This window comes from Camarhynchus parvulus, chromosome 7 (genome assembly GCF_901933205.1).
Source record: "Camarhynchus parvulus chromosome 7, STF_HiC, whole genome shotgun sequence".
Taxonomy (NCBI): Eukaryota; Metazoa; Chordata; class Aves; order Passeriformes; family Thraupidae; genus Camarhynchus; species Camarhynchus parvulus.
The window spans coordinates 1,598,662-1,620,795 of record NC_044577.1 but is presented as its reverse complement, the minus strand read 5'-3'; the positions used below and the strand labels follow the sequence as shown (position 1 = coordinate 1,620,795).

Here is a 22,134-nt window from a genome sequence, read left to right as displayed (position 1 = left end):
TGGGGTTTTTTTGTGTCCAATATGAAATTCAGCAAAATGCCATTTGCTGCAGTTCCTGAAATGTTTCATGTACGGGAAGACCACACAAATGACATGACGACCAACAAACTGTACACAAAGAGAATTCAGCAGTAACCCTAAACGCATTACAAACCTGTTTAAACCCCCCAACCTTCCTAGGAATCTGCTCATCCTGCCAACCCCTCCAGTTCCAAATAAATGCTTATTTTCTTCATTCAGCATTCCAGTCAAAATGCCACTTTTGTATCCCTCTCTCCTTAAGCCCTGAATATTTTTTAAAACTATGAACATTTACTTCCTAAAACTTCAGGCACTTAAAGAGGCCAGAAACAGAAGCAAAACCTGCTGTCACTAAACCCTTTATCAGAAGGTGCACAGAAATACTGCACGACAGGATGGGAACATTCTCCTCTTCTGTGTGATTCGCGGCTGCATTTGGGATTTTGAATTTTACATTTATGTCTTTATTTTTTAGAGGGGAAAAACTTAAGATACCTCTTATTTTAAGGAGAGTATAACTGGAAAAAAAAAACCAACCAAAAAATAGGGTATTGTTAAGGAATTACTGTTTTCCGCTCCTGATTCATGCCCAGACTTTGTGTTGTTGCTGTACCCCAATCACACAGCAGGCTGTAATTATTGATAGCTGATTTATAAGGACCAGCTAAAATAATTAGGATGGCAATATCACCAGGAATAACTTTTGTGGCATTCCTTCATGGGCAACACCTGTTTTGCTGTGCACTTAATTATCCTCTAATAAACTGCAAACTCTTTCCTTGAAGAAGTTTTGGTGGCAGCTCAGTTCTGGGCATCACTTCAAGCAACACAATCCATCCAAGGACCTCCACATCCAATGGATTGGATTCCAAAGGTTACAAACTCTTTAATAGGTGAGTGGTTTTGCCCTTGCTGCAGCTGCAGGTCAAGAGATTACATTTCAGAGAAAAGGCAGCGACGACGCTGTGGCTTTTTGTGCTGGGAAGGTTTGTGAACATGCTGTCCTCTGACAATGTTCAGAAGGTTTCTTCCAGACCACAAAAAGCCAAAAAAAAAATTAAACATATCTAAGAGCAGCAAGTAAAAATACCCTCCTCCATCATGGTGCTTAATTCAGTGTATGATAAGTAAGTATTAGCATTAAAAATGTCAAGTCCATCTGTCAAAGGAAGAATTTGCTCTCCCACTTTTGCTTCTTGAGTTGTTTCCACTAAACTTCCAAAAATCCCAAATGACTTTTTTTTTCTATCATGCTTAAAGAGATAGAATTTTTTAGTTCAGTGTGGCCACCACACTTCCTAAAGGAAATGTTTGTTAAAATTGTTTGGAGGACACCACAATGAGGTACCAAGAACACTGAAATCACCTCAGGGTATGATGCCAGCAGGTAAATCACCAGGATGCTCAGGAAAGCTTAGGGTGGGAGGCTGCAGGGGAAATGCTCACAGCTTTTCCATGCATTTCAGTGACCCCTGTATTGCTTCTGATTTTTTCACTTAAAAAAAAGCAAAATTTCAGGTGTTATACAGAGAACTGCATTTCTCTAATTCACCTTGTCATTCTGGTTATGGGGTGGCTGAAAGGGACACACCAAGGAGACAGCAGCTGAAAGCACTGATGGTTTTGCTTATTGCTAAAAGAACAAATGAGAGGTCTCACTAAACCTTTTCCACAGAAAACAAATGAATATATTTTAATTTCCTGCTTAACCAGGGCTCATTTTAAACACACAGTGACACAAAATGTGTGTTTTTAAAAAACAAGGGTTTTTAAAGTATCTTTACCAGTTTACCCCAGGAAAATAAAATAAAAAAAAGGATTTCTCAGTAAAGTAGGGTTCATCCCTTAGCTAAAAGCCAGAAATGTAAACCTGGTGTTGGGGCTGGACTGCACAGAGCACCAGGAAAAGCAATTACTGCACAAGGGGCAGAGAACAAATACCTTTGTGCTAAGAAAACAGTTCTGAGAAGAAACATGAAAGGTCCTTCTTTGTCCTTCAAAACCTCTTTAGAACCAAATGATGAAGAAGAACATGGCTTTCAGAGAGTTTGGAAAGTCTTCCTGCAGTTGCTGCTCACCCTTGCTGCTCCTCAGGCGCCGTCTCCCAGCTCCACCTGCGCCCACGGAGCAGAGCTGGGGGGGTTTGCCCCAGGATGCTGAGACTGGAGATGATGAATTCTCTTCCCTGGGAAGGTGGGGAGAGGCTGGCACAGGGTGCCCAGAGCAGCTGTGGCTGCCCCTGGATCCCTGGAAGTGCCCAAGGCCAGGCTGGATGGGGCTTGGAGCAGCCTGGGATGGTGGAAGGTGGCCCTGCCCATGGCAGGGGTGACATGGATGGGCTTTGAGGTCCCTTCCAACCCAGCCCAGTCCATGATCCTTTGGTTTTCCCAAGGGAAGGAGTGATGTACCCATCCCACTGGGATGTGGTGGTGCTGGCCCTGCAGCACACACTGTCTGGATCTCTTGTTAACGAAAAACTTGGAGAGCAGGGATGGTTCCAGTGCTGAAAGGCAGCCTGGGGCTTTCCTAAAATCCCAGAGATGGATGGAGGGGAGGCAGACTCAAGCTGGCACAGCCATCCAAGCTTTTAAACCAACAAGAGTAAGAAAAATAAACACTGGGAAAAATCTTTCTGTGAAGAGTATTTCCAAGAAAGCTTTTTAATTTTTCTGCTTGTTTTCCAGCTGACAAGCCTTCCTATTATCCCTGGCTGTTCCAGGAAGTGCAGCAGCACAAGGGGACCCAAACAGATGAGGCTCTGAGCAGCCATTCCTCTTTGAAACACAGCTCTGTCTAATCCTGCTCTGAGCAACTTCAGGCAGCATGGTGGGGAAAAAACTGCTGCTTGCTGGCACCTTGCCTAATGTAAGCATTCCTGCTGCTACCCTCAAAAACACCAAGGGATTTTTTTTTCAGTGACAAGTTCTGCACAGAGAACTGAAAAACTTCTCCCTGGGAAAAAAAAATTCACAAGAATCTGATTTTCTGAGATAGGAATGGAATTTTAATTTTCCTCTAAGCAGAGCACAGGTGCTTCAGCATTTGTGTTGCTGTGAGCATTGTCTCAGAAAAGCTGCAGGAAGATAAACCAAGTGAGATGAAAGAACCCATCCCAGAAAGAGAGGGCTGTGCATGTGCAGATAGTGTGGAGAGAGAAGAATCAGCATGACCTTTATGGAAGGGCATAAAAGGGATGAGCATCAGGCCTTGGAATTGGTGAACCAGCCTGAGCTCAGTGTCCATCACCGTGATATCTGAATACTTGGGCAGAGGTCAATGATCAAAGCAGGCTCGTTCAAGGAGGGGGAAAAAAGCCCTGCAAAGTGCAGTAAAAATGCTCCAGTTTGCTGAAGACCAGATTTAAACCTCATTGAACACCTCAGCTTTGGTGCAGACGAAAATGAAGGAACTCAGAATTCCTGTTTGAAAGCTGACACTTGAAACGTGCCTGGAGCCAAAGGAAGGCAACACAAAATCTAGAATTACCCACACCATTTAACTCTGATCCATTGTACCTGCCTGGGAACAGCAACTGCAGGAGGATCCTCCTCCTCCTCCTCTGCACGAGGAGCCCAGGATTTCCAGAAGGAAGGAAGGGAGACCATGGTTCTCCCACAATTGTCACCACGGGCTTCTGGAGCCCATTTGCAGCATCTCAAACACTTTGATCAAAATGTTTGCATCTCCCAGAACACCTTTGATGGCCTATTTTGGATTTGTGGCCTTCAAAAGTGCAGTAATCCTCTGAGGGTGCAAATCTACGTTATGGCGGGGGAAGAAAAATCCCCAAGGGAATTTTTTAGGTCACTGGACAGATTTGTAGCCAAGCACTGGAGAACAGGGAAATAATTGGAACTGAAAACTGCTTTGAAGTGCAAGACAGATGTGGAAATCACAGAATCATGGGATATCCAGAGTTGCAGAGCACCCACAAGGATCACTGATCCAACTCCTGGCCCTGCACAGACACCCCAACAATCTCACCCTGGGAGTGGTACCCAAACGCTCCTGGAGCTCTGGCAGCCTTGGGGCTGTGCCCATTCCCTGAACCCTCTGGGGGAAGAACCTTGCCCTGCGATCCAACCTAAACTCCTCTGACATTCAACTGCTTGGAGAAAACACCCAGAACAGCCTGAACCTGGCTGGACTCGAGGATCCTTGAGGTCTTTCCCACCTCAACGATTTGGTGGCTCTGCCTCGTACCAACACAAGTCCCAGAAATCCCAAAGGCTGCCAGGATTTGGGCAGAGCCTTTCTGAGTCTTGCTAGGACGTCCTTAGTGGCAATTTCCAGCCACTATCACTCTTTGTGTTGGAGAAAACACCCAGAACAGCCTGAACCTGGCTGGACTCAAGGATCCATGAGGTCTTTCCCACCTCAACAATTCGGTGGCTCTGCCTCACACCAACACAACTCCCAGAAATCCCAAAGGCTGCCGGATTTGGGCAGAGCCTTTCTGAGTCTTGCTAGGACGTCCTTAGTGGCAATCTCCAGCCACTATCAGTCTTTGTGTGCCCTTCTCCTAAAAGGACAGGAGCTGGAGCACGCCTCATTGCTTCTCCTTCAGCTCCCGCTGACGGACGAGGCTGCCTGTCCTCGCTGTCAGCCATCCCCTCCCAGCCCCGCCAAGGATTCAAGGATTCAAGGACCAGCCAGATTAGCTGTCTGCTGAAGGATGCCCAGAGCCCTGGCATGCCCAGAGGAAACTCCTCACTCTGCTCTTGTGGCCAAAGTGCTGCTTTTCAGCAGCAGGGCTGTGCTTGAAAGAGATGGTGTGAAATTAAAGAATTTAACAACCACTGAGGCCCTCCTGTGTGGCATTTATATCCTCTGAAAAAATCCCTTCACCCAGGGTTTTTCTCCTGGGAAGCTGAGAAGCCTCAGAGAAAAGGAAAACAATTCTTCTCTCATTTGCTTCTCCTGTGTGGTGCTCATGTGGAATGTGTTTGGAGATTGTTTACCCACAGGTGATTGTTCCATTGGATTCTGCTGGGAGCTGTTTTGGCTCTTTGGCCAATCAGGGCCAAGCTGTGTTTGGGACTCTGGAAAGAGTCAGGAGTTTTCATTATTATCTTTTAGCATTCAGTAAGTATCCTTTCTGTATTCTTTAGTATAGTATAGTATTCTTTAATATAATACAGTATAATAAAGTAATAAATTAGTCTTGTGAGAACATGGAGTCAGATGATCATTCTCTCCCCTCATTAGTGGACCTGCATTTTATGATACTCCTGAGACACAACTGGCAAGTCCCAAACAGAACAGAACACAACACTCTTCACCTCTTCACACAGAAGAGTGAACCTTCTGCCTCAGAAGACATGTGAGAAGAGGCAGGTGACAGGAAGCTGAGGTACAAACACTGTAAAAGGAGGGGCTGGCATTGTTGGAGAGTGTCCAGAGGATGGAATGGAGCTGGGAAGGGGCTGGAGCACCAGGAGGGGCTGGGGGAGCTGGAAGGGGCTCAGCCTGGAGAAAAGGAGGCTCAGGGGGCCCTTGTGGCTCTGCACAGCTCCTGACAGGAGGGGACAGCCAGGGGGTCGGGCTGTGCTCCAGGGAACAGGGACAGGAGCAGAGGGAATGGCCTCAGGCTGGGACAGGAGATGCTCAGGGTGGAAACTGGGGAATATTTCTTTACACAAAAGGCCCAGGGCAGTGGTGGAGTCCCCATCCCAGGAGGAATTCAGTGGCACCTGGGGAAGGGGAGTAGTGGTGGCCTTGGCAGTGCTGGGGGAATGGCTGGACTGGATGATCTCAGAGGACTTTTCCACCCTAAATGATTCTTCTCCCTTTGAGGCTCCCTGGGTGTTACTGAGCTGCTGCTTGCCAACAACCTCCTGCCTTTCTGGAAGCACACTGACCCCGTTTCCATGAGAGGGGACAGTTTTGTTGAGTTATTGGAAGAAGATTTCAGGTGACACGGTGTGATGCTGGAAGAGGAGGAGGAGAGGAAGAGGAGACAGAGGAGGATGAAGGATGGACTCTGCAATCAGAACAGGGACATCAGGGACAAGAGAGCCAAGTGCAAACTGCTCCCTCTGGGTCTGTGCCTGCAGCCCAGGACCACACAGGCTCCAGCTCCAGTGCCTTGTGAAAACAATCTCCCCAGGAGAAAGAAAACATACACCTATTAACTGCTCAGAAAGAGATTTTTCAAAGGCTCTCGATATCCAGCTGGTCTTGATTCATTTTGACTTCAACAAAATATTCTTGGGCCAATGGTGAAAGCTCTGAAAAATCCCCTCTGTAATTTGCCATTGAGGTTTGAAAATAAGTGGTGTAAAAGGGTTTCTTTAAAAGAAAAAATAAAAAAAAAGGACAAATTAAAAATGAAAGGTTGAACTAAAATTTGGCTTCGGGCCATAAACTAGGGGGAAACTAACAGCAAAGATAGTTAAATGACTGGAAAGAGAACACAACAGGAGCTGTTATGAAAAAAAGCTGATGGCTTTTTAAAAAAGGATTTGTATAGATAGCTGGGGAAATAAATTCCGGATGTGATAGAAGTGCAATTGAGAAATTAAATAAATGGAAAATAAGGATGACTAAGTAGTAGTTAACATGCCCCTTCTCAGTTGTATACTATTATCACATCTATTTTTAATGTCTCTTCAGCTGTCTGCAATTGTCATCCTTTTTTCAGAACTTGTTCCAACATTCTTTGATACTGAATTAGCTGTTTTTTACTCTCCCATGCTTACAACCACATCTTTTTCTTACTCAACACTCCCCTTTTCCCACAATGTTATTCCATTGTCTCCCTTTTTCATCTCTCCTTATGTGTTGACTCCCCAGTTTCTGAGCCCTCCAACCACCCTTGTTCATCTTTCTTTTTCTGGAGCTCTTTTGGTTGAATCCTAGCATGTTTCTTTTCTTCTTTTCTAAAGCTGCAAGCATGTTTTATACCATACCTGGCTCCTGTACACATTGTTACCCCTTCAGAAGGGCATTGAACAGCTACAGCAGTGTGGAAATAGTAAGCTAAACTAAGGGAGAAAAAGAAGTTCTTTTTGGCTTTTGCTTTCTGGCTCGTAAAAAAAAAGAACCCAAACATTTAAACTCTCCCCTTTTCCCTTTTATCCTCAAATAACACAAGCTTTTCCACAAGCAGCTGAATATTCAAACAATGAGAGGCATCAGAAGTGTTGGCCATTCTAGAGCTCAGGATGTGCCTGAGGAGATGTGATAACACAAGATTTAATAATACTGAAAAAAATACACCAGTTCTGACGCGATCCGTGGGCTAGGGAGTGAACCTGAATTTTTCCTCCTTGTTAACCTTCCAAGTGTGCCTCTTCCTTACCTCAACACCTAATGATGCTCCACATTAATTTGGGGACTCTGATTTATTAAAAAAAAAAAAAAAAAAGGGTTCTAAACACCTTCCAGGCAGCTGAATTCACCACTGTGATGCCTCAGCTGCTTCAGCTCCATCCTCACAAGCTCACACTTTAATTTCTCACAATTCCCTTTTCTCTGTGCATTCAGAGCCGAGGCTGGTGCTTGCCACCCTGATTTTTTAAGATCGTCTAAGCCTTCTGATGTTTACATTCCTCCTCCATAAAAGAATGCAAAACCATAAATTATTTACACTTTCTGTAAATAACGTATTGTTTTGCATTCTTTTATGGAGGAGGAGAAATTTGATGGACTGTTGGTTTGTCCAGTGTCACTGGAGAGGTGGCACTGTCACCCCTCCACTCCATTGTCACTTTTGGAAACCTATAAATGTTGGGGTCAGAAATTAAAAAATTCTCTTTTCGCCTTGGAAGAGCTGCGTGTCCACATCGTGTTATTTCATGTCCTACAGGTGCTGAGCTAACAACACTCCTTGGAATGGCAACATTTTCAGAATTCAGCCTTGGATTTGGATGTGGGACCTACCCTCAGCCGTGCCCGAGATGCCATCAGCTTTGAAGTTGCTTGTGCTTTTCTTCCGGCGGTGCTTCTTTCTGTTGGCGTGGGGGGAAGGAGGGGGGTCCAGCTTGGGGCTGGTGGTGCTGGAGATGCTGGGGCTGGAGCACACTGAATCTCCCAGGCCCGTGTCTGCAGCAGAAAAGATCAAAATGCTGTGAGATTGAAAGGAGGTGATTGTTAGAATCCAAGCTTACAAGCCCTGGCTGCTGGCAGATACGCTCTTGAGCTCCTTCAGGAGATTCTCCAAACAATGTCCATTGTTTTTTTCCAAAAAACTGATTCAAGTCCTCTTAGATTAACAGGACTCAGCAGGAATTTTAGGGGCAGGCCAGCTGGAATGCACAAAAACAAAGGGAAAGCACTTTATTGCTTCTAATTCCTCCAAAGATCTTCCCTAGCCTCAAATTAATTTGTGTAACACTTGGACATTTTAATACATAAACAGAGATATCCCTGGATCCTCTGGATGCTCTCTGCTGTCATTAATATCAGACAGACACCCAGTGAAAAGCTGGTGAAGGCAATAAAGGTGGGAAAATAAGGTAAGAAATGTGCACCTGGTACAGGTAATAACTGTGTGACAAATTCCTACCTCCTCCTCACTTCCTACCTGCTCCCAAGGAAAAGAAATAATCCCACGTTGCTCTGTTCAGTTTCCTGCTTTATTAACTCCAACAATTTTAAGAACTTGGGTCCTTCCACATAGTAAATATTCAAGTAACCTTAATCCAGGATTTCCCCCCAAGGTTGGTAATATGATTTTTGTTTAATTACTGGCTTGGTTTGGATTTTAATTATAAAATTCCACATAAAACCTACACTTAAAGGAAAGTGCGTGCTATTATGGAAAGTGAAGCCATTTCCAGAACCTTGCTTAAATACCATATTGCACCTTAGTGCAGTATCAGGACTGCATTTATGTGCCATATCTTTAAAATCTCCCAGACAGATATTCAGCAAATACATTCCCATGATTGCCTTTTGTGGTTAAATACTTGATGATTGGTTGCAGAACAGCAGACACAGGGAAAAAGAATAAAAATCCTTATTATAAAGCTTAAGTGTAATAACAGGAGTGCATTTAACTTAATATGTCAGAAAAATATCAAGCCAAAGATTATTAAAAAAATAGCTTTTGATTCTTTTTGCATAGTTAAATTCCCACAGAACTGCCTATTTGACAAAAGCCAACTTGCTTTGCTTTCCTTTTCCTCCTAATAAAGTTTATTTACTAATTACCCCCTAAGCACAGTTGTGCTCTAAGTTATTAGTGGGGGATAAATTATGTAGCTAATTGCCTGGCAAGAGAGACCAAACCAAACATTAATCTTTATATTAAGGATTTCTGTTCTTTTCCCTACATCCACTAGCTTTAAACCAGTTCCCAAGAATTTAACCCCAAAAGGGAATCATGGGAATGTATTCACTCTGTATTATTGTAGGAGATTTTAAGGATTTGACCCACAACTGGTGCAAGTGGCAGAGTTTGCTGTCTCTCCAGGAGAGGAAGGAGGCAAATCCAGGTGAAAATCCTGATGGGAATTCTCTCAGCCAAGGGGACAGAGAGAAGATGCAGAAGAGAGTGCTAGAAACACAAAGGCATGAGCACAGATGTAATGGGGCTTCTGCCAGTCCCAAGTATTGACCTCCAGCTTTACTCTGGGGGTTTCCAATGCTGATACTTCAAAAGAAAGAGAAAAGCCCCAGGTCGCCCAGAGAAACCATGGCTGCCCCATCCCTGGGAGTGCCCAAAGCCGGGCTGGATGGGGCTTGGAGCAACCTGGGCTAGTGCAAGGTGTCCCTCTCTGAGGTGTTAGAACCAGGTGATGTTTAATATTCCTTCCAACCCAAACCTTTCTGGGATCCTATGATTCAAAATGCTTCACTTCTCCCCCACCTCATTCCCAGCTTTCACTTTATAAACAATCAAACCCATGTGAGTTCATCCCCTCCTGCACCCGCAGCATCAACCACCATGCCCTGCACCCATCAAACGGTGAAAAAAACCCCACAATCCTGAGGCAACACCACAGAATACACCCTGCTAAAACCCATCAGGCTACATCCACATACTGGTGGCAGCTCTGTCTAATTTCCAGGCCGTAAATCCCCCCAACAAAACCTGCTGGAGAGCTCTGAAAAATGAGGGACGTACGGGGCTGACGCCTGGCGTCGCAGAGCTGAAGAATTAACCTCCCGCGGTAAATCCTCGTCATCCTCAGCCCCTTCCAGGTAATAACCTGCTGTCCTTGGGTCAAACTGCTCTCAAGTGGGAGCCTGGAGCTCTCCCTCCCCCTCAAGCAGCAAGGGAAGGTTGGTCCCTCATGAAGGGAGCCGAGTTGGTATCGCCGTCGTGCCGCTGTCCCGGATCCCCGGATCCCGAGCCCACCCTTTGAGGATGGGAGTTCTTTAACGTTGCCCTGGTTTAAAATATGAGCAATCAAAAGGCACCGGGCTTCCACGCTGCGCTCTCCCATTCCCCACTCCTTCTCTTGCCTGACAAGGTATTCTTCAAATTGAAAAGAGGGCTCCTGAAAGCTCGGGCTTGGGGAAACTGTAAATGAGTTCAGGCTTCAGCCCGCTGAATGCAATTTCATCCTCCTGACTGAATACAAATAATGCATTTTATTTGGTATCAATTACCACGCCTGAGAACAGACGACCACTGCCGGCACTATTAAATATATATTTAAAAAAAATAAAAAAATAAAAAAAAAAAGGAGGAGGGGGGGAGGAAGGCAAAGGATAAAGGCATGGCAAATTAAAAAAGCAAGCGCCTCATTACTCCCCATCTCAAGCAGCTTTGACAGAGGCACTGGAACTCATAAGCTGCGTTCCACTGGGCTGGGATGGGCTGTTTTGCAGCCATCCCGCACGCTCAATGTCAGCCATTAGTTCTTCCCAATCGGGCATCAATGTTCAACACACACCCGAAAAAATATATAATACTGGTAATAATAATAACAATCTGCAGCCTCTCCGAGCTTCAATACTTGAAGTATGAGTCAAAGCAGCAGTTTCACTTTTCACTCGGGAAGCTGACAAGCATGACTAGAGGGGGAATAAAATAACATTCAGTTCGCATAAATATCAAGCGGGCTGCTTGAGACTGATGGGCCAGGAATGTATTCTTAGCCATCATTCTGGCAGACAGGCCCAAGGACACTCATAACTTATTTTACAATCATTTAGTTTCAGCTCAAGTGGAAAACGTGACAACTTATCTCTGCTGACAAGATGCCATATCGAACCTTACAATTAACTCTCCCCCGATTATCTGCCCAGCCCATCATTAGCTCTGTGCCTCTTGATGGACTGCAGGGGCACAGCTTCCCTTGATGATGGTCATCATTTGCAGGGTGCACAGCTCCATGACACGATACTGAGGACAAAACTCTCCCCTTGCCATGGAGCTGGGGTTGTCCTGACCGGCACAGCCTCGTTTTTTGTGACTGTTTTGAAGTGATGAGCAGCAAAGCGCTGCTGGAAAATGCCCTCTCCCCCCAAACAGAGCATCCTCGTGTTTCAGCCCACGCCTGCTGCTGCTGCAACCTCCAGGAGTGAGCCAGAGATGCCCACGCTCTGTCCCAGCTGCCAGGAGCCTTCCTCGTGCCCTCCATCCCTCCCCAGTGCCATGATTAACTCCTTCAGCTGCAAGGGAGAGCTGACACAGCCACATCACGGAATTATTTGGCTTGGAAGGGACCTTACACCCCAACTCCTGCCATGGGACACCTTCCCCTGTCCCAGGTTGCCCCAAGCCCTGCCCAGCCTGGCCTTGGACACTTCCAGGGTCGTGAGTATGGGCAGTATCTCACTCCATGCCCAAAAGCAACAAGTGACCCTTGGTGACCAAACACCCCTCGAGTTATGCAGAGATGGGACATAAAAACCCCACCTCTCTGGTCTTCATGTGGTGATTTTTCTCTACAGGTGCAGGACATGTGGATTAAGACAGAGACTGTTCTGCTTGTGCAAGCCCAACCTTCATTTGTGAGAATTTACCAAACAAAACAAAAAAGCCAATGCAGCTTTTACTCTGCAAGACAAGTGCCGTGTCTGCCTCTCTCCAAGATCCATTTTGCAATTATGGTCATGAGAGAAATTCCTTTCAAGTATGACAAACTGTGGTAGAAGAAAGGAGGGGTGGAACAGAAGAAACACTTTGTCTACAACTACAACCCAGAGTCAAGAGACAGAACATTAAATGAAAACCAATCCTCAGAAGAGTCTCAAGAGCTGTGCTGCTGCACTGGGCTTTATTTGCTGTTTGAAACAATTTCATATCCTCTCCCAGCGTTACACATATTTTGTAAAAGGTAACAATTCCCACTTCCTATCTTTTCTATTATTTTGCTATTTGGGAGCTGCATGTGCTCGACAAATGGATCTCAAGAACAACTCCATTTGTGCCCCCTAAGGACTTTGTGTCCTCCTGCATTTGAAAACGGTGGAAAATTAACAGAATCATCACTGAATCATGGGACTGGACCCAATAGACCATCCCATCCCACCCCTGCTATGGCAGGGACACCTTCCACTGTTCCAGGTTGTTCCAAGCCCCATCCAACCTGGCCTTGGACACTTCCAGGGATCCAGGGGCAGCCACAGCTGCTCTGGGCACCCTGTGCCAGGGCCTCACCACCCTTACAGGGAGGAATTCCTTCCCAATATCCCATCCATCCCTGCCCTCTGGCAGTGGGAGCCATTCCCTGTGTCCTGTCCCTCCATGCCTTGTCCCCAGTCCTTCTCCAGCTCTCCTGGAGCCCCTTTAGGGGCTCTGAGCTCTCCCTGGAGCCTTTTCCTCTCCAGATGAACACCCCAAACTCTGAGCTGTCTGAAACTCAATCCAAACCCAGACCCTGATGCCCCAAGAACAGAAAAACAACTACCTTGCATCCCGAATTCCCAAGCCCCCTCACCAAACCCGTCCAAGATACGACTCCTTCAGCACCTGCAGCAGGGATGCAGGAGATGCCAGCACAGGAACCAAGGAAATGAGGGACAATCAGCCAGGATGAGCACCCCAGGCCAGGGTAAAGGAGCTGGGGATGGGAAAAGCAGGAGAAGAGGCAAGGTGTGAGGTACGGGAATAGCACAGCACAAAGGCTGGGACACAAAAGTCCCAGAGAGCGGAGCTTCGTCGTTGGCCCACGGCTGCTATTCTCTGTGTCACACACACAACCCTCTCTCCTGTGTAACCATTTGCAGAGGAACCAAGCATATTCTGACCCCTTCTATCCCCGTGCCTTTTGATTTATTTCATATTTTTGTCAAATCACCTATTTACAAAAACTTGAAACAAACTCAACAGGTGACGCTATTCTCCACAGACCAAAGTCGAGCTTGATCTGGTTTACATTTTTCTTGCATCTTCTTGTTAAAATTTTCCAACAGGCTTTCAAAGTGAAATTAGACTTTTTTGTCAAGCCCAGCTCCCCAACACGGCCTTATTCTCAAGTGGCTGGAGATTGATTAATTTGGGTTTTTGATTTGCCCAAGTGACAAGAAGTCAGACGTTACAAAAGCGGGAGCGGTGAATGGGATCAATTAAAGAGCAGAAGCAGCAACACAATTAATAGCACCGGGTTCAGGAGCAGAGAGAAAGGGCTGATGACGAAAACAACAGCAACAGCTCTGCCTGCAGCAGGAATCTTTGCTGAGACCCAAGGAAGGCTGAATCCAAAGAGGGTGTTTCAGAACTTTCACTGTGCCATTAGTGCTGAAATGAAATAAGGCAAAGATGTCGGTAGCTGGTGGACTGAATAATAAAAAAATAGCTGGACACTTTCATCTTCCACACATGTGTTTTAAATAAAGGTGAGAAAAGCAATCCTTTTATTTAAACAGAGACTATAACTATCTGTAGTTTGTATTTCAGACCCATTTCCCTGAGCTGAGATTTTTCTGGCTGTGAAATCCACTGCTCTCCAGCTTCCCTTTACAGCTATTACCATAAATGTTCTATCAAGTTCTTTATCTTCCTCCTCTGCCTCAGACCGAAGTGAAGGGATGCAACAATCTCACAGCGCAGATGTACAGGACTGACATTCAAATCCTGTCAGAACTGCAGCTTGGCACAAGTCCCTGGATGTAATAAACACTTGGGAGCGGGGGAGAAGGGGTGGCATGAGACTGCAGCCTCCAGGATGAAAAAAAAAAGGCAAATATTTGTCAGGTACAGAGAGCTCACACCTTTGGAGGAATTAGTACATCTGGTCATCGCTGAGCTGAGCCCAGCTCAGGCACTCAAGCTATGGAGGGCTTAAATTAACCTGCTGCACTGAAGGAAATTAAAGGAGGCTCTGGATGGACATCAAAGAGCCTTGGGAGCCTTCCCTTTCCAGGGCATCTCCCATTTTTGCAGCCTTATGCCCAGAGCCTGCAAATCTCAAAGCTGTCCTGTCATCCTCAGGAAGCCCCACTGAACGACTCCTTTCCTCTAAGAGCAACTTCAATTAAACAAGGAAAACAAAGCTTCCCTCTGGGCAGCAGGAGAGGGATCTGCCTGCTTTTGGAGGGTCTGGCTCTTACACCTCCAGACCCCAGGGCATGAGCATCCCTTCCATTCTGTGACAAGGGAGGGACATCATCCACAGCCTTGGGAGAGACAATCAGACTCAGGATGCTCAGGCACAGATATTGGAAGGCTTCAGTAATTTTGGAAAGACCCTCATTACCATCTCCCTTATCTAAAGGGAAGACACATCACCCCTAGCTCATTCCCTAGCAATGCACAATGTTGGGCCATCATAAAGGAAGCATGAGAGCAGAAATGCAACAATAGAGCTTAAAAAAACCCCACAAAAGTACGTTTTCCCTCCTAAGGAGCAACACATTACAGTGCTGGCAAAACAGCATCCTGCTCCCTGGAACTTGAAGGATGGCTAGGAAGAAAAGAAGCTCCCTTTCAAAGGAAGCTCCTCGTTTCCAGGAGGAATTCACCAGCTCCCACAAGGAGAGCACACAACTATTCCTACACAATTCTCTCCTGTGCTGCCAGGATGGTGACAAGCAAAGCAAAGACTGTGTTTTAGAGCACCTGCAACCTGAGAATGTGAACTGGGGATGAGATCCTAATCTTCCTCCACACATCTTGCCTGCAGCAGGTTTAGGTCAGGGGCAGGGATGATACAAACTGCTCCCTGAGCGAGCAGGGTTTGTTAATTTATCTCATCCCCCATTACACAGACACATCCCTGCACTCCCCTCCTCTGCTCTGGATGCCCTGTGGAAAGATCAAGCCTGACAAGTTGTTTGAACACATAAGGACAACAAAGCAGGAAAGAGAAGCCAGTCTGGGATGCTGCAGGATGCCACCACACCCTAGGCAAAGTAACTTGGTGGCTCCTGCAGCTGAGATGTCCAGGGAACATCCCTAATTCTTCTGGCAGGAGGTTTTCGCTGGGCAGCACCAGCCCTGTGAGCCCTGTGTGGTGTCAGCCTGAATTGCTGCCAAGTGGGTGTGGAACGGAGAGGGGAAAACAGCACAGAAGGCAGAAATTCTGGGGATTCACTGCAGGCACCTTGCTCATTTCAGGGAATTTGTGCCCTCCCCACGAGGGGGAAAGGAGATGGGTGGTCCTTTTGAAGACACACCTCGGGGCAGAAGCTCCTGGTTCAATTCCAGGTCACGTCTTGGTCCGTCTGGGCCAGTCTGGATGGGGCTTGGAGCAGCCTGGTCCAAGTGGGAAGTTGGACAGGAGGGACTTTAGGGCCCTTACAACCCAAACCATTTTGTTTTGTGATTCTATTATTTATGCTGTTACTGGTTTCTATCTCTCCTTTCTGAAGCCAGGTAGATCATCAGGCACCTCAAGAACAGCTGCCAACTGCAGCACCCTGGATGTGGCAAATCCACCAGGACCATCCCCAGGCATGGTGATGGGGAACAAACAGAGCCTTGGAGCACACTAAAAGAACACATTTTGGGTGAATTTTCCATCATGGTCAGGTACATACAAATCCTATTTTAGATCAAAATGAGATGCATTTAAATTTACCTTAATTACACAGAGGGGGGGGCAGAGCTCCACCCTGATCTAACCATCAGCGCTGTCTTCTCATTGCATAAAAAAAATCCTCATTTAACAACACTTTGCTTTGAAATAGAGCCTGCAGGTCAGCAGGCACTTGGAAAATAATGAATCCATGGCTTACTGAATCACTTCCTACTAAAATATTTACCTTGTGTTTCAAGATAGGCAAAGTAAGACAGAGAGGAAGAACTGACTCTCTTCAAAGGATGCTCAGAGCCAGAAAGATGTCTCGTCTCTACTCCTGTACTTTAACCTTCCGTCTGTATAACCTGTGGATAACTTCAAGCTTCAAACCCACTCTGTGGTAATTGAGAAGAGGTTAGGAAACTCTCCACTGTCAGTCCACAAGACTTCAGTGACAAGCCCTAATATCAGTGTTTTGGAGGGGAAAAAAAAAAACCAAGAGATTTTCACTATTAACATTTTCCAATTAAAGCTGAATAATTGCTGTATAGCAAATTGGCTGTTAATTGCATCATGCTAGGCAGGAAAAAGCTAAGGCTTTCCTGGTAATGTATGCCATGAGCAGCACTGTCAGAAAGGAAGAGAAATAATGGCAGCAACACCAAGCCTGCTCTTAATCAAAGGCAAAATCAAACATTTTCCTATCGCAGACACCCAGAGCTGAAAAGCGAAGCTCTTAAAACACAAAGCTCTGTCTTTCAGAGGTGTCAGGTGGCATAACTACCATCCACAAACTTTTTTTTTTTAATTTCCAATTTTAATCAAGCCCTCTTTCTAGCTCTGGGATAAATAAGTGGGGGCCCTTCCTCAGAGAAGCCCCTGGTGCACTGGATACTGCTCACAGCCCAGCTGCATGAAGGGATGAGATCAACTGTGACAAATGAAGGGCCCAGGCACTTGAAAGGGAGGGGAAGCTCTCCCACCTGCAGGAAGGGAAGCTCTGAGCTCCAGCTGGCCCCCAACAATCCCCAGGTTGTGGCCAGGGCCCTGCACAGAGGCTTCTTTCACTCCCCGAGCTGCGAGCGCTCTGAGGTGGCTTTGAAGTGTTGGATTCCATAGGTAAGGAATACACAACATCCCTAAAAAACCCCAAGCTTTGAAGTGTTGGATTCCATAGGTAAGGAATACACAACATCCCTGAAGAACCCCCTGCTCTGATCTGGGCTGGGGAGAAACCCAGCCTGGCAGCAGCCACGCTTGAGGAGGCAACTGCTCTGCTCTTAATTGGAACAGAAACTTCATTAAGGCCCAAGAAGGGATAAAAGCACTGAGTGTGTTTTTTCCTCCAGACCCTACAAAACAAAGCACTGCACTCCTGGCTGCACACTGAACAAGAATGGAACATTAAACATTAAACAAGGATGGAACTATTACAAGCATCTGCTGGAACTTGTGGAGTGTGGATGTGCAAAGAAGAAATCCTCAAATCAGGACTTGCTCCCATGGGAGATGAACATTGTGCTTTCTCAGCTTTGAGTTTAAACCCTTACAACACTTAAAATAAATTTAGAATTTACATTATTAGATAAACTGAGCTTATTTACACTAAGAGAAAAAGATTAAGGAAAAATAAAAGCTCGCTGATTTGGGAAGCTTATTTATTTCCCTCCTTAAGTCTTCCTTATAAAGTCCTTAAATACAGAATTCAGTGGGCTTATGAAATTTGTAAGGCACACTACTTGAATCAGAGAGTTTATAAAATGTCACATTCTGCTCTTGCAGCATTATGTCTTCCCTCTATGTTTACTTGAGAGTGTGTCTCTCGATTTATAATGTTCTCTGCAAACGTGATTTTATTTTCAAAGTCCATAACCTCCAGCAGGATATTGTGTGAATCCAGCTCATGGATTTAATTCCCTGCAATTACTGCAAACATTTCAGATTAAAGCAACCTTAAACTGCAAACATGCAAAATAAAAACCTTTAAAACTTACACTCTTCTAAATACAAATGAGATTACAGGACAGCCTCCCTGATGAAGAATTCCCCTTGTCCAGAGCTGTGATCATCTCCAATATTATACCTTACATTAAAATGTTTTTATGTAATGATCCAAAATACTGGTTCTAATATAAAACCAGAGAAGAGAATACATTTTGCAGACTTTAAGGGCTGTATCAGTCAAATGTCTGAGCTACACAGATCCATGCTGGGTATCCAGCTGCCTTCCTGGAGAAGCCCTGACTTTTGGGAAGTGTTTCTTGGACAGGAGCTTGAAGAGCTGATGGAGACAACATTCACTTTCCTCACTGGTCTGTCAGGTTAAAGCCTAAACTCCAGGAATAAAAGTACAGTGCTTTGTCTTGAGGGCTTCTCCCTCTTTTTTCCTCCTGAGTGGGGATAACAGAGAAGGTGTGACAACCAAGCCCAGCTACAGGCAGAAAAAGCACTGATTTACTGAACACTGCCAGACAATCAAATCAGATTAATCAACATCAGTAACCAGGAATAAATCACCTTTTCCCCTGTTATAAAGAACATGCCTCTTGCATTTTTACTTCAGTGTAAATCCTAAGCCCAACTAAATGCAAAATCTGTATTTAAACATCCATGAGTAAATGCTGGGAAAACCCAGAGCTTTATAGCTCAGTCAAGAAGTTAATTTAGTCCCATGAACAATTTACTGACAGACATTTGGCACTCCAGGCTGTGAGCAACACTAAGATCAGCGTCAGGTTGCCAATGCCAAATTACCTGAGGATGCAAACTGATGTTTCTTGGAATCAAGAGCAGGATTTAATTGCTGAATGCAACAATTCTTTGTGTTTTAATCAGGGGAAGAGCAGAAAGAAGAAGATCTTCAACAAGAAAAGCAGATGGAGAATTGCAAAAAGGATTTAAGCAGCAGCACTGGATTAATGGAGGAGCAGCTGAAACTCAGCCAAGCTGCACAGAAATGCCCAAAGTCCTCCCTACACCAACATCATGGCAGAGTTCAAACCTCAGAGGGCTCTTGGTGCCACCAGAGACACGCAGTGAAGAGCTGCTCTCAGACCTTTCACTCTTTGATGTCACCTCTCTGCTGGACACCAGGCTCAGATGGCAACAGCTAATCTCCAGTTTGGTGTCACTGAGCTGCCACCCAGGGTGGGCAGGAGAGAGGCACAGACCCTCAGCATGATTCAGGTTGGAAAAGCCCTCTGGGAGCCCTGGGTCCAGCCCCTGACCCAGCACGTGTTCCTAAGTGCCGCAGAGTTCACAACACTTGCAGGGATGGTGACCCCAAGGTTTCCCACTGAGCTGGGATTTCCCAGCTGCAGAACAGGAGGGGTAAGCACTGAGTCCTGCTGCTTCCAGAGGATAACACATTCCCAAAAAGCCCAGGCAGGCAGCACCAGCTGGGTTAATGCTCCAAACCCCTTTCCAGAGCACTTATTTATCACCACTGCCCTCCAGGCCTTACATTACTTTGGGGAACCACAGGTTGCAAAACCCCATCGTGCCCTGCCTGAATTAAAACCACTTTGAAACCTCAAGTCCTGCAGGATCAGCAAATCCAAAAAATTACCAGTTTCCTCTGCTACACAGAGATTTTTTAATATTTCTGGCTGACTGGGCTATTTCAGGTGAGAGCCTGTCAAGAATGCCAGGTAAATTTAAATACTGGAAGTTTCTCAGCATACAACCTCATGCTGAAAGGGGAAGGCTTTGCAGAAATTGTTAGATAACAGTGCTTTATAACCCAAGTTTCCTCAAGGTATGCTGAGAAAACAAAGGCAATAATAAGTTGTTGCTAGCACAGTTTACCCTGCTGAACTGCAATAGCTTCCCTCTGGAAATATTTTGCCAAAAGCAATTTGTGGATCACAAAAAGGTATGAAAAGGAGAAGAATGTTTCTTTTCCTGTCCTGTGTAAAATAATGTAAACTATGTGCATGTATTATGCATGATGAATTTTATTATATTAAGTAGTAAGAACTACAGAAAATTCCAGAGTAGCCCTAAAGCAGCTAGAAAAAAAAAAAAGGAGAAAATAAATCTGTATTTGCTTTTCAGTCACAATTTCCATATTTAAATAAGGAGGAAAAAGCTCTTCTGACCGAAACCATCTGTATACACCGACCAAAAACAATCCCAAAATTCTACAAATCTATTTGAAATTATATAATTGATCCTGGCCAAGAACTTGCCTGTGGAATTCCAACAGCTCTAAACGGTATTTTCTGATGTCAGGTTGAACCATTTCCTCTCCCAAGGCAGAGCAGAAGGTTCCATCATTTAATCATTCCCAGCACTTAGGATCAGACAAGGAAGGCAAGTTGCAAGGTCTGCATTAATATCAACACTCCAGCGACCTCTCACACCCCATGGCACAGTGAGAACTCAATTTTACATTAATAAACCCTAAGACCAAACTGTTAGAAACTCAGAAGACACCAGGTATTACAACTCCCATAAATTACAGCCGAGCTCAAATGGCCCGTACAAGCAATTGTACAGTGATAAAGCCTAAGTGGATGATATTTAAACAGATATTTGATTTACTGCAGAATTTTACATCATGCTGGAATTCAAATGACAATTTACAAGCGCAGAGAGCAGAAATCCCTGTCCCATGCAAAGTGCTGTTTGCAGGGCTCTGTCAGAAGAGCTGAATGCTGGATCTCTGCCTCTGATGGTCTCAGGGCACAGAAGCCAAATGATAAAACAGGACATTGAAAAAGAGAATGAACCAAGCTGCTGCTTCATGCCCAGGTGGGAAATGACATCCTTGGTCTTCTCAGAGCGATGGCTCACAAACCTCACTTCTGCAAGGCAGCTGCCTGTGGTTCCTGACACCACAAAAACTTCTGCTGTCTGTCTGTCTGTCAGGCTCTTCAGAGATGCAAAAACTGTGAAGACTGGAGAGCAGACAGACCCAGCTCTTTAGGGACATCAGCACCTCTAAAATCATGGAATTAGAAAAGCTCTCCAAGACCACTGAGTCCAACCTGTCACTGTCCCCAGCCACGAGCCCTGAGTGCCATGTGCAGGAGATCCTTGGACACCTCCAGGGATGGAGACTCCAAACCTCCCTGGGCAGTTCCAATCCCTGAGCCCCCTTTCCATGGGGAAATTCCTGCTGATGTCCATCCTGAGCCTCTCCTGGCCCAGCCTGAGGCTGTTCCCTCTCCTCCTGTCCCTGTTCCCTGGAGCACAGCCCAACAACACTTCCATCATCCCTGGAAGTGTTCAAAAATGTTTGGATTTGGCACTTACGAACAGGGATTAGTGGTGGGCTTGGTAGTGTTGGGTTCAGGGTTGGACTTGATGATATTTGAGGGTTTTTCCAACTGCAAAAATGTTGTGGTTTTATGAAAATAACAGCTGGATTTACAGAGGAGGAATTGTGGGATGAACAATCCAGAGCAGAACTTTTAACACCCAAACAGGTCACAAATGGCTCCCCTGAGACCAGAAACCCTCCTGTGCCCCAGCAATGAGCAACTACAGATAATTCTGGGCGATAAAAGAAAAAAACCCAAACCAACAAAACATCAAGGAGGAGATTTATCAGAGGAAAAAACATCGCAGGCTTCCAGTGGGATCCAGGAAAACCTCTGGGCCAATAGCTGGAGCAGCAGTAATTGTTCCAAATCTATCAATAAAGCTGAGCTGCTCCTTCATTGACTGCAAACACCAATTTCTTTCATGGGGGATTATAAGTTGATGTTCATGGTCTCTCTACCACCATTAGGGTGATAAACAGTTGAAACTACATCAGGATCTGACACGCAGATCAATTCTGGGTCCATAAAGAATCTACACAAGAGGTTCCTGGACAGGGATTTACTGCCCCCAGTTTTTATTCTCCCTTGCTGCTAAAATTACTTCTGTCAAGCACTTACAAGAGCACAGAGGAGAAGGGGGGAGGGAAAAAAAGAGGAAAAAAGGCAAAAAGAATTAATTTTTCATATGCTGCTGGAACAGCCTTTTGAAATTTCGGGAGTTTTTAAGGCAAATATGTTCCTGAATTGGAAATGATGCTGAACAGCAGGTGGGAGTGAGCTAAATAGTGAGCCAGCAGCACGAGCTGCTCACTATCCAGCACGCAGCAATTTGAAACACCAAACTAAGCTGTCGAGATTTTCTCCCAGGGCAGGCACAGGCTTCATGTTACCAGCACCAAATTATATTAGACATTTAATTTTAAACCTCAGGTACTTAAATGTAAAACCTTACAACAGTAATAGTCATAAAGCAGTGGGGCATT

The 22,134-nt window shown here is 45.4% G+C and overlaps 1 protein-coding gene across 9 annotated transcripts in view; it reads right to left on the bottom strand.

Annotated features, from left to right (window-relative positions):
• Window positions 1–22,134, bottom strand: part of AGAP1 (ArfGAP with GTPase domain, ankyrin repeat and PH domain 1) — a 324,567-nt gene that overhangs the window by 81,395 nt on the left and 221,038 nt on the right. For 8 of the 9 annotated variants that reach the window (XM_030952238.1, XM_030952236.1, XM_030952232.1 and 5 more), the window contains one exon: window positions 7,906–8,067. The exons of the other annotated variant lie outside the window; for it this stretch is intronic. In XM_030952238.1, the coding sequence (XP_030808098.1) occupies window positions 7,906–8,067 (162 nt within the window). The remainder of the gene's footprint in view (window positions 1–7,905; window positions 8,068–22,134) is intronic. 9 annotated transcript variants of the gene reach the window in all.